Here is a 12,630-nt window from a genome sequence, read left to right as displayed (position 1 = left end):
AGATAGATTCATACTGCCTTGCAAGGAGAGTTAATCCCCTTGAAGATCTGGAAAGTTTCTTCTCTTTCTTCCTCAGAGGATGGTGTCCATCAGCTCTAACAGTGTAACTCAGACATTCCCTCCTGACACACCTAGAGCTATCACAGGGCATGTCAATGCAGCTGTCCTACTGTGCTGTTACTCCTCCTGACATCTCAACACAAGAAGATCTAAAGAACTATACATTTTTGGGAGGGGCAGCCCTTTTCTGCTCTCCTTTCTACGTCACTTCCTGATGTGAGATTCCTGTTTTCTTTGGAAAACTCTCCTTCCACCTCTCAAAAAAATCTTCTAACATGTTTTGTCTTGATGTTCTCTAGCTGCGTAGGGCAGAACTAAGTATGAGTCTACAGTCATGCAGTTAGTTTCAGGTACAAAGCACCATGACTCAGCTTCATTCTATGAAAAGCCATGAGGAGGTAGATGTAAAGGGAGATGATTTAAAAATAAAATTAGTGCTGGGTTGTGTTAATTTTTAGCAGCTCTCAGAGATCTAGTCTAGAAATGTTTTTTTTTCTGAACGTGAAGATAAGGTTTTGGTGTATTAGGTTCAGAAGCTGAGGCTTCAAGGAAAGGCACCAAAAATTGCAAGAATTTATTAACAGATCTGGTAATGTAAAGTTAGCTTTGTTACTCTCTGTCTCTCTGTCTTCTTTGTCTTCTCTCAGCACTAGGCACATGAGAGAGCTTTTGGTCATCAAACTGGTGTTTTGATGGTGACTGTAGTCAGCTGGAAGAATCACAGAATCATAGAATGGTTTGGGTTAGAAAGGACCTTAAGATCATTCAGTTCCAATCCCCCTGCCATGGGCAGGGACACTTCGCACTAGACCACGTCACCCAAGGCTCTGTCCAACCTGGCCTTGATCACTCCCAAGGATGGGGCAGCCACAGCTTCTCTAGGCAACTTGGGCCAGTGCCTCACCATCCTCACAGTAAAGACCTTCTTTATATCTAACCCGAAATTCCCACGTCAGATCAGAGGAAAACCTATCTTAAGCTCACTTAGGATGTCTCCTATCACCTGCAGAGACTATCCATCAGTGTCAACATCTAGATCATCAATTCTGCTACCAATAAAGTGGTTCTGCTTTTAATACACTAAGAAACCACTGGCAATATATGCCAGTTGAAGCCAGGCATATATTATTAGTTCTCTGAAGAATGGTTTTGGGTTTTGCAATACTAATCAGGCTACAGCATCTCTCACAATACTTCATAAGACTATAAATGGTGTTTTTTCATCTTATTTGTCTAATGTATTATTTCAATTGCTTAGATTTAATATAGGTTTCTTGTTTTTTTTTTTATAAGGTGGGTTATTTATTCCATATATTTAACTTCTAGTTCAGTTTGAAGGAAAAGGCTCTCCCATTACAAGTAAGGAAGCAAATAATACCTCTATGAGGTATTGCGGAAATGAGCCTATCAATTAAAAAACATGTTCATAGCTCCACTGTGAATATAAATGTACATCAGTCAGTAATGCTTCCGGCACTTTGACATTCATTCTGTTATAACTAAAACAGTGGTGATGACATGTCTCATTTAGGAAACTTCACTATTGGAACAATCACTGCCCTCACTTACCTTGAGACAACCAGTGGGAGAATCAACATTTTCAGCATCCTCATCAGCAACTCACCAGGAAACTGGAAATAACTGATTTCCTAGAAATACATGGGGAGATGCTTATTGTTTTGAGATAAAAACTGTTTGTCTTCAAGAGTTTTTCTAGAGCTCTGAAACAGATAACACTGCTAAAATCCACAGCTTTGGTGTAGAAGGTGGCAAAGATAGCAGGCTTTAAAAGATCATTTAAAAATTAATTAGATTACATATTGTGTTGTAATTCAACACAGTACATTGTGCGTTCTTGTACAAAGGAAGATGTAAATGAAATGTGCCACCTCATGGGGACAACCATTAATAGGCTGCCCTAAATAATCTCTTCATCCTGCATTTTGTGTGTTTTCCTCCGTGTGTATGAAGCTACTGCTCAGACACAAAAGATTTTCAGCCAGCAGCCAGCAGTAGAACATAGAATTGGTTTAGTTTAGTTGCATTTACTAAATGCCATATTTTTTAATTGAGATTTCTATCATTTCTTCCTTGCTCAAGCAATGCCTTCAGCAATCCACACTGCCCTGTCTAGTCTGTCTGATTACAGCAGAAAGAAATGCGTACCAGCAAAGAGCTTAGCTGAAGCGTGATGGGGAGAAATCCCTGGGTGACTTTAACACAGTCTGCTAATGATGGGAGAGCTCAAATTTATTAATACAAAATACCATTGGTGTCATATAAACATCTGTACCTCAGATAAGGAAAAATATTCCCAGTGTTTTCTTTAGGTGTACATGTACCAAAGTAACATGAAATCCAATCAACACATTGCACTACCAGTTTTAGCAAGTTTGTATTAGACACTACATATCTACTACATCCAGCTTAAACACCCACTATTATTATCCACACTTGCAACATTATAATGCACTTATGCTAGACTAGATGTCTTAATGACCAGAACCATTGCAAATGTATTGAGAACGTGTGAAAAGAACAGTGTAGATTAACAAGCAGATGAAATGACACAAATTTAACAAATATCTATATAGATGCTTTTTATCTTCGAAAGTCCACCCTGAAGTTCCACCAGTTGCTACGTCTTTAGTTACGTAAGTGTGGTATTTTCTTCGTAGTGATACACTGCTGTGCCATGCTTACCTGTTGGGAAAGCCGCCTCGTCCTCAGGAAAAATCCAAGAAGACAGCCGATGGTGACTGACAACACTGAGAGAATAAGCAAACCATTTCTTTTACAAACATCCTTGATCCGAGCTAGGACTGCATCAAAAGCCACTGCCATGCTGTCCTCCGTGCTCCTTGGAGAAGAATCAGCATCCCATGGAGAGAGAATCCACTCGCTCCTCTTGTTCGGGTGGACAAGCTCTGTATAGATGAGATCAAAGCACTTCCAGTTCTGCTTAGCTGACCTGCAAGGTCACCCCTCTGCCAATAGCCACCAAGCAAGCAGCTGGCATTATTGTTCCAAATTAATACCAACAATCCTATTATCAACTACATCATTAAGAGCCTGGAAGAAGATTAGGGGGCTCTGGAAAATTAGAACAGAATGCAGTAGTATTTCTATATCGAGACTGGTTCAAAACAAAGTGACACTCCTGGGAGAGAGAGAGTGTCTGAGTGCATTCTCCCGTCTCCCTGGTCTGGGGTCTGGACATCCAAACCTAGAAAGGGACCAGTGCAAGTCCTGCGTTCCAATGGGTAACAGGAATGTTCCAACAGTCTTTCTACAGGGCAGAGCAGGTAACATTTTGCACTGGACTATCACAACAGGGCAAGCTAGGTGAAACTGAACTTCATTAATTAAAGCAGGCTTGGGGGTTTTGTTTTCATGGCAAACAAAGGCTGCATGAGAAGCACAAGAGACAAGCATCGAATTGAAAATAGCTGTATACCAAAACACACAGGACACCTTCTGACATCTGATATTTATTCTCTTGGAAGTGAAATGATTTCACTTTTCTTCCAACAACTATGTTGATTAGAGTAGGGCCAATTTACTTTCAGAGGATTATCTCACTAAGCCACAGGGATTGCTTTCCTTTCCTTCACTGTGTCTGCATTCAATCCCAACGCTGATTTTTATGCTAGTGAGTGTCTTTTAAAAATGAATCACCATCTCACCATGCCATGCTTTCTTACCAGAACATTTTGTCAGTCTTGAGTTATTCTAAGATTATTGGGCGCTTTTGTGGAAAATATTCCACACAGTACAACAGAATTGTGTGCTTACAATATTCTGGTTTATACTGTAATACAGTATTTGTTGTTAAATGCTCACCAGAGATTAAATTGTTCTCTCTGGAGGCAGGATCTGGGTACTGGATGGTCAGTGACACACAACAAAACCAAAACAGTGGCATTTATGTAATGAACCAGAGTCCTGTCAAAACAAAGAGGATCACAGACCATTTTATTAATGTGAATTTTATTAAAAGAGGACTGAATTAATGTTGATCCATCCCACACCAGACATGTTCTAATATCCAGATAGCTTTGCTAACGGATCGAATACACCTCACGAATGAAGTAAGAGTTTAAACATGCTTCATGAAATCACGTCCACCACCACGCCCGCTGCTGCTGGTGCAGTTGCGACCCTCAGCTGGGCCTTTCCCAACCCGGAGAGGGCCGTGCGGGGCCTGTCCGGTCCGACCTGCCCGGCCCGCGGGGCCTGCCCCCCGGCCGGCCGGGCTCCGGTGCAGAAGCCCCCGTTACTACCAGGCGCGGGTGCGAAAGCGCCGGGAGGGGCCGATCTGCCGCCTCCGCCCCGCCGCGGGGCGTTGTGAGTTCACCCCGGATGGGGCCGGGCGCTCCGCCGGGCCGGGAGGGGCTCAACGGCGCTACCGGGAGCCGGCCAGGGTCGCAGCAGCCGCTCCTCCGGCCCCGGGACGGCAGCGGGGACGGCGGCGCGGACGCCGCCTCACGGGCCTGAGCGGGTGTCATGGCGGCGCGGCAGCTGGTGCCGCGGCGAGCGGCGGCGTTGCGCTGGCGTCGGGGCTACAGCAGCGCGGGCGCTGCCGAGTACCTGCACCGCAGCATCGTGCCCACCATGCACTACCAAAAGAGCCTGCCCAGGTACGGCGGCCGCTGCTCCGCACCCCGGGGCGCCCGCCGGGCCCCTTGCCCTCCGGGACCGCCCGTCCCGCGGCCTGCCGAGGCGCCGCGGGGTGGGACCCGGCGTAAGGCCCCCAGCGAGCGACCTCCGGCAGGCGAGGGGCACTGCCAGCCCCGGGCGGCTGCTGAGGGCAGCGGGCGGGACAGGCTCCGGGCTTCGTGCTCCGGGCAGGCGGTTGGTGGCCGTGTGGGGCCGGCGGCCTTGGGCGGGAGTCCGTTGTGAAGAGGGGAGAGAAGACGCGTCCTGGCGTGTGTGCACAGCCGCGCTCGGGCTGCTCGCTTCTCGTTGTATGTGCCCTTCGTAAGGCACAGCGGAGAGGAATGACTTCATGTTTTAAAGCCTAAATATGACTGTAAGCTTACTACTGAAACGTCCTTTCGGGTTGCAAAGTAACCTCTGTGAGTGCTATAGGACTATTTTATAGTAAGAAGACTGTTTTCATGTTTAGCCCGAGAGGAAGGTTACAAAGATGCTGATGAGGGCATTTGCAATAAAGCAGGAGGAAAGGGAAGGAGAAGACCAAATGCAGGGGGAGCTACCGAAGTGAGCTTTCTATATAGCTGCTTCTCCTTGTAACAGTTCATGTCACTGTATTCCCTGTAAAGTATCAACACTTAAGTACTTTTGTTATAGTCCGGTTGGTTTTCTACCTTGTTTTCCAAAAACTTTATGCTGTGATGACCTACGTTCATCTATTCCCTTTCTTCTCCTTCCACAAGAAACTTTTGAGTCATTTGGATAATACAGTGTTTAAGGAAGGGTAGGGAAGAGGGGAGGCAAAGAGAAACAACTGTGTAAGAAACTCAAGCTTCATTACTACCATTGTTCATGAGTGTGTGTCTCTCTGTTCCCCTTCCTTCAGACTGCCGGTTCCCAAACTAGAAGACTCAATTAGGAGATACCTGAATGCCCAGAAACCACTTTTAAATGATGACCAATTCAGGTATGGACAAACAAGATACACATACTGCAGTGACATGTGCTGCTTCAAAACCAGGTATTACAAATAAATGTGGCGTGTGACAGCATTCCAACTCTTTTACTGATTACTGTAGGAAAACTGAAGAACTTGCTCATCAATTTGAAAAGGGAATTGGAAGACAGCTGCATGAGCAACTCGTTGCTCAAGACAGTCAGAACAAGCACACTAGTTACATCACAGGTACGTTGGATATAGGAGTCTGTAGATCGTCATGTTTGACAACAGCTCGTAATGCTACAAGCTTAAGTTTTGTAATGCATAAGCGTGGATTAACATGCTCTGAATACTGTGACTGTATTTGAGCAAATTCTGAGTCTGTGATGGAAGGAAAAATGATAACTTGTATGCATTAGAGTTCTTGATACATGAATACTGGAGGAAAGGTATTTTTTCATGAGTTACGGTATTTAAATTCGAGTTTACAGGTTTTTCATCAATGTTTCAGTGATGAAATATCTATTTCTGTTTGTGCTAATAGAGGAGCTTGGAATTCTCTGAAGGAAACTAAAGCAATCATTTTCAAATACTGGCAAGTTATTTAGCAAGAAGGCTGAACTCTGATGGGTGGAGAGTAAGAGAAAACGACTAAGCTTTTGGAGGTAGAAGCAGTCAGTCCTCTGGACTTAACCCCCTTCCTGAACTACAAAACCATATTCTTTTAAAGAGTAGAAGAAAAGGAATGACAGAAAGAGGAAATTGAGAACAAAAAAAGAGGGACAGCATATAGGGGTTTTTTATTACTTATGATTATATCCATAGACTTCCAAATACAGGTGTCTGCTTAGGGAAGTATTGGATGGATAGCAATAGAGGTGGGGATACTCAAATACCCATGGACGTACAAGTCTGCATGTTGCCCAGCAAATGCACTTCTAACCTTGCTGTCTGTTGGGACTGCTGTAAGGGTGCTAGCTGCCTTAAATTCTGTAGAAAATACCAGATAATTTCATAAAAGCTGCTGTTTGGTTTGTTGTCTTTTACTTTCCATTCGCTTTGAACACCATCCAGGGCTTTAACTGGTGGCTTTATGTTAGTGCTGACCAGCATGCTGCTTTTTGTCCGTGAACCATGGGATATTTGCATTCCTTTTTGTTTAGTTGTTACTCATAGTAAAGCCTCATAAAAGACATGTTCCACTTCGAAAATGTTTTCTGAAAGTATGTATAGTTGCCTTTGCCCTGGACTTTCAAGTCCAAGGTTAAAGGTTATGTGGTGATGACAAATGTGGTTGTAAAGCTGTAGATGAATGCTAGTTACTCACTTGTGAGGACTTGAAATTAAAATTGTAACTTAGGTACTTAAGTTCCTGTTGCCCTTCTTACAGCTCAGCTAGAAGGTTCTACCTGCGACTGATCCATGGTTAGAATAATAGTTTCTAATACATCAGCTGCCTTGAGATGAAGTTGGTGTGCACTTGCTTCCTGTGCCTGCATTCAGTGTGCAATACCAGAGCTTGTTGAATTTGAGCTTGCTGATGATGAAATACAGCCTACTTTAAAAATCCCTTCTCTCCCTTTGCCCTCTGGATTTTTGTTTACTCATAGGCAGGTGTAAAGACGTGACTACTTTTTAGAGCTATGATTGATTCTGTTGGTGCTGGTAAGCACAGAACCTTTTGGGTCACAGTCATGCTTCTGAATATGCTGACAGACTAAAAGACCTGCGGGTATCAATTGTAATTCCACTTCTCAAAGAATATTCTGGGCCTGGAACAATAACTGTGAGGTCCCCTCTAAGCTTGTCTTTTTGCCAGCTTCAGAGACTGATGGTAACGCATCAGTGTCAAGAGTTCTGCCCTGTGCTGATCATTTTAGTAGATTGAGGAAGGAGGTGGAAATGCAAGTAAGCAAATGCAGATGGAGGAATGCTGCCATGAATAAGGGAAACACTGGATCAGAAGTAAAGGTGGTTCTAAAGAGAAGCATGCCCTCAGTACCAGAGTAGCAGAAATTAATAGCTTGAGAGTAAGTAAAGACATGTTCCAGTCCAAAGGTGAGATGTTCACCAACATACAGTGCTGGAAGCTGCATTGTATGTCATGTTAGTTGTAGTTTATCATGGAGCCATATAGAAAACAAATTGTCCCTTGCTGGTCATAGCATTTGCACTCTTGATACATATTACTCCAAATACAGTATCCTTACAATTAGCCAAACCTTTCTTCATGATTAGAGGTTGGGAGGATCCTTGGGGGAATTACTACATGTGTCTGTGTGTACTTTAGTAGGTGGGTATTCCTGATCACTGTTGGAGGCAGGATGTTGACTACATGAACCTCTGTTTGACTCAGTAAGCTGCTTTTATGTTCTGACCTATTTCTCAACTCTCCATTTTCAGGTCCCTGGTTTGACATGTACCTAAAAGCTCGTGAATCTGTTGTTTTGAATTTTAATCCATTTATGTCTTTTAATCCTGATCCAAAATCTGAATATAATGATCAGCTCATACGAGCTACGAACATGACTGTTTCTGCTATACGGTTTATGAAGACCTTCAGGGCTGGCTATCTGGAACCAGAGGTTTTTCACCTCAATCCAGAAAAAAGTGACACTCAGCTCTTCAAAAGCATTATCCGATTTGTGCCTCCTTCAGTTTCTTGGTTTGGTGCCTACATGGTCAATGCATACCCCCTAGATATGTCTCAGTACTTCAGGCTTTTCAACTCTACGCGGCTGCCTAAGCCCGACAGAGATGAGCTTTATACAGATGAAAAGGCAAAACATTTACTAGTACTGAGAAATGGAAATTTTTATATATTTGATGTTCTTGATAGAGATGGCAATATGCTGAAACCTTCAGAAATACAAGCACACTTGAAATACATTCTTAGTGACAACAGTCCAGCCCCGGCCTTCCCTCTTGGCTACCTCTCCAGTGAAAACAGAGATACATGGGCATTGCTGAGAAAGAATCTACTGGATAATGGCAATGAAGAAGCTCTTCAAAAAGTAGACTCTGCTCTGTTTTGTTTAAGTTTAGATGATTTTCCTATTAAAGACTTCGTGCACTTGTCCCACACTATGTTGCATGGAGATGGTGCTAACCGCTGGTATGACAAATCTTTCACTCTCATCATAGCTAAGGATGGCACTGCAGCAGTTAATTTTGAGCATTCCTGGGGAGATGGTGTGGCTGTGCTCAGGTTCCAGAATGAGGTTTTTAAAGACAGCACCAAGGCACCAGCCATTAGCCCGCAGTCCCAGCCTGCTTCAGTAGACTCTTCTAGAGCAGTGCGTAAACTTGACTTTAAGCTGAATGATGCCTTAAAAGCAGGAATTACCAAAGCCAAAGAGAAATTTGATGCCACTGTAGGAACACTGTCTCTTAATCTGATTCAGTTCAATGAAGGGGGCAAGGAGATTCTGAAGCAGAAGAAGGTAAGCCCGGATGCTGTTGCTCAGCTCGCCTTCCAGATGGCTTTCCTTAGACAATACAATCAGACTGTTGCTACATACGAGTCCTGTAGTACTGCAGCTTTCAAACATGGTCGTACAGAAACTATACGTCCTGCCTCTATCCATACGAAGAAATGTTCAGAAGCTTTTGTCAGGGAAGTATCCAAACACAGCACAGAAGAACTTCAGAACTTGATAGTGGAGTGCTCGAAATACCATGGCCGTTTGACAAAAGAAGCTGCTATGGGTAAGTAAGAATATATCAAACACTTTTGCTTTTGCATTAAAATGTCTAAGGTTGTGTGAACATTTACTGCACAGCTGAATAATTTTGATGAAGGTCTAATATTAATGTAAACTTGACAAAACAGTATCATCCTCTTGATGGAGGAGAATACTTCTGTGCTGCCCACTTCACTGCCAGTGTATTGAGAATTTCTTAAACTTTTTTGTCCTTAGAGCAACTGGGCTCTTGAAAGATTTGATAAATACTTTGCGTTGTGCTCCCCAGGGAAACAAAGAACTGGCTTTATGTTTGAGGAGTTCTCTCTTACCCCTGCAGGGAATAAAGGCTTTATCAAGTCCAAATCAAACTGATTCTTTGGCTGTGCTACCCCTGGTATTTTTCTAAATGCTTTCTTTCCAACTGTCCTTCCCAGAAGCATAACTTGGTGTCTTACTTCAGTAAAATGGACTGTTTAACATAACCCCATAGAGTCTGAAATTCATATTCTTTTGTTGTCGCAAGATCCTCTTCCTCTTTAGATTCATAAATTTTAGGAAAGCCTTTCTCTGTTTTAAACAACTTGGATATGTTCAGATAAATAGTTAATCAAAGAATGTAATATATTATTAATATTGTCTGTTAACATTGCACTTTTGTTTACCATCATGATTCCAGCTTGAGGCTATCAGTAAACCAGCAAACCCTTACTCCCTAGGATACGTGCCTTGAAAGTGCAGAATGTTTTGGTTCTGTAAACCCCACATCTGTAGAGCTCCTCTTTTGTGGCTGAAAACCAATGTGATGTCAAAATGAGCAAGTTTATTCCTATGAAAATTAGTCATCTCTCTAACACTTGTTATTTTATTTTAACAGGTCAGGGATTTGACCGACATCTGTTTGTGTTGCGCCATTTAGCCTTATCCAAGGGTATTGCACTGCCTGATTTTTATCAAGACCAAGCCTATGCTCGGATTAATCACAACATCATTTCTACAAGCACACTGGTTAGCCCATCTGTGCAATTAGGAGGCTTTGGCCCAGTGGTGTCTGATGGCTTTGGAGTAGGATATCAGGTACATGATGATTGGATAGGTTGTAATGTTTCCTCTTACCCATCTAGGAATGGTAAAGAATACCTTCAGTGTATACACAAGTCACTAGAAGATATTTTTAATGTTTTAAAGGGTAAGAAAATTGGCAGTTAAGACATAAAAACATTGGAACACTTTACAGTTGCAGTACAAAATGCAGCCTGTGTCTAATGGGCAAACTAATCAGTGTTCAACATGGCTGAGGCTGCCCAGCTTAATTGGCTTCATTTATCTTCACTGGTCTTGAATACTGTTAGGCTCATAGGAAATTTGTATCTATTCTAAAGAAATCAATTACAGCCCTTGAATGCATGTTTGAGGAAATAGAACCATTCACAGTGTCAAAATTAAGTAACACATCGGCTGTTCCAACAGATCCACGTGTTCTCAGAACACTTTATTTAAAATAAAAAGCATTGTTACTTGAGTTTATTAATATGGAACACGTGTTCCATGAGTGTTCAGACTATAGTACTGTGATACCACTCTTAAACTGTTTGATTTAATAAGTAAAAAAGCAATAATTTGAAATGTGAAGGAGTGGTTACATTTGCACTCTTGCAGTAAGCTTGCTTACTAATGGTCACACTTACTCTTTAAACTTGAATCAGAACTGATTGTGCCTCAGCTGCTTGAAGCTTTTCCACTGTAGCAGCTTTTTGAGAAACAAAAAAATGAAGTGGGAGGCTTTAAGAAACCTGCAATCACCAGCTGTGTTGTTAAATTGACTGGAAAAGACTGTATTGTAATAAAGCTGTCTGTTAATAACCACAACGTTCTTTTATTGCCAGATCAAAATTAGATGGTATGGGTAGTCCCTTTATTGATAGCTCATGTTTCTTACAGAGGTTGAAAAGAATACTGCTGAAACCATTCTGTAGTGTTGGCTGTCCCCTTCCAAAGGGTCTCTCCAATGATCTGCTGTTCTTTTGCTATGTAAACCTGTGCTCCTGGGTCTTAAAAAAGAAGAATCACTGAATTTATCTTTCGGGATTCTCTCTTTCCAAACACCCTCTTACTGTGGAAGACTAATCTCAACAGAATGTTCTCCTGTTTCCTCCTTGTTCTGTCAGCTAGAACTTTTGATGTTATTTATTGTAGTAAATGCCAGAGTTTTAGTGCCTAGAGCTGCATTTTCAATTCATTTGGGCATTCTTGTTGCAGATATTCTAAAGCCTAAGGCTTGCCAGGAGAGCTTGAGCATAGACATCAGTAAAACTTAGTGATGCTGTGAATGTGAGATGAAACAGATGCAGACAAGTTCCTCGTGTGCTGTTCACAACAGGGACTCTGCCAGCCTCAAAGTGGGTGATAGCAAAGGGGGAAGGGGTCTTAACCAGTCAGGAAGCCAGAGGTACACAAATTATACCCCTTTGTGCGCAAAATTCATTATGGTATAACTTGAACTCCTCTGCCTTTTAAACCCTCTTGACTCTTCTGGGAAGATGACTCTTTCTCTGGAGCTGAACAGCACAGTAGCACTTGTTTCTGCAGCACTGTGTAAAACTAACACAGCTCATGTCTTTCAGCACAGCCCACTGTGTCCTAGAGAACCAAGTGTATTGGCAGAACATAAAAGTCTGAGCATGCTGGTTGATGTGACAGATCAGGTTCACTCAGAAACCCATTTGCCTTTACTTTCTTCACATACCTCAGCTTCCAGGTTCTCCCAGTGTCTCCCAGTGTTTCTTCTTTATCACAATCAGTGTAAGCAATACTGTATCTTGGAAGTATGAACTGCAAGTGCTAGGCAGGGGAGAGGCATGCTTTAAATATTAGAAACCTGAAGGCCCATAAACTTTTCCTACTCAGGGATTTTTGTAGCCTTTAATGTGCTGTTCATTTAAACAAAGAAAGGAAGGAGATCATTTGGGAGGATGAAGAAAATAATGTATCAGGAAACAATAATCACAACAAAAGTCTTTGCATTAAATTCACTAAAGGTGATTTTGGCTTTTTATTGTTGTTGTTGTGTTTGTTTGTTGTTTAAACATGAGAGCAGCTGGCAAGATTGTGAGAGTGTATGCCAGGAAGTCGAAAGTCTGTCTTCAACTAGAAATTAGTGAGGTTTACTTTATAACATACTCAGATAGCTTGATTTTCAGAAGACTGCTATGTGTAAATGCCAATAGCAGTTCTAAGTAAATTTACCTCAGTGTCTTTTCTTGAACTGGCAGAAAGCTACTAAAGATGTTA

General features: G+C 42.4%; 2 protein-coding genes across 2 annotated transcripts in view; one reads left to right on the top strand and one right to left on the bottom strand.

The window, feature by feature from the left end:
- SLC1A7 (solute carrier family 1 member 7) overlaps positions 1-2,904 on the bottom strand; it is a 53,592-nt gene extending 50,688 nt beyond the window's left edge. Inside the window, exons 1-2 of the mRNA XM_065672550.1 lie at positions 2,764-2,904; positions 1,630-1,709 (exon numbers count right to left, since the gene is read on the bottom strand). Coding sequence (XP_065528622.1) covers positions 1,630-1,709; positions 2,764-2,904 — 221 coding nt within the window. The remainder of the gene's footprint in view (positions 1-1,629; positions 1,710-2,763) is intronic.
- Positions 2,905-4,305: 1,401 nt separating this feature from the next.
- Positions 4,306-11,208, top strand: CPT2 (carnitine palmitoyltransferase 2). The gene is made up of 5 exons (XM_065673315.1): positions 4,306-4,700; positions 5,603-5,683; positions 5,796-5,902; positions 8,060-9,364; positions 10,217-11,208. The coding sequence occupies exons 1-5, from the start codon at positions 4,567-4,569 to the stop codon at positions 10,546-10,548; spliced, it is 1,959 nt and encodes a 652-aa protein (XP_065529387.1). The 5' UTR covers positions 4,306-4,566; the 3' UTR covers positions 10,549-11,208.
- The last annotated feature ends 1,422 nt before the right edge of the window (positions 11,209-12,630 follow it).

The sequence above is a fragment of the Lathamus discolor genome, chromosome 3 (genome assembly GCF_037157495.1).
Source record: "Lathamus discolor isolate bLatDis1 chromosome 3, bLatDis1.hap1, whole genome shotgun sequence".
NCBI classification, from domain to species: domain Eukaryota; kingdom Metazoa; phylum Chordata; class Aves; order Psittaciformes; family Psittacidae; genus Lathamus; species Lathamus discolor.
This window is presented reverse-complemented; position numbering and strand designations above follow the sequence as displayed.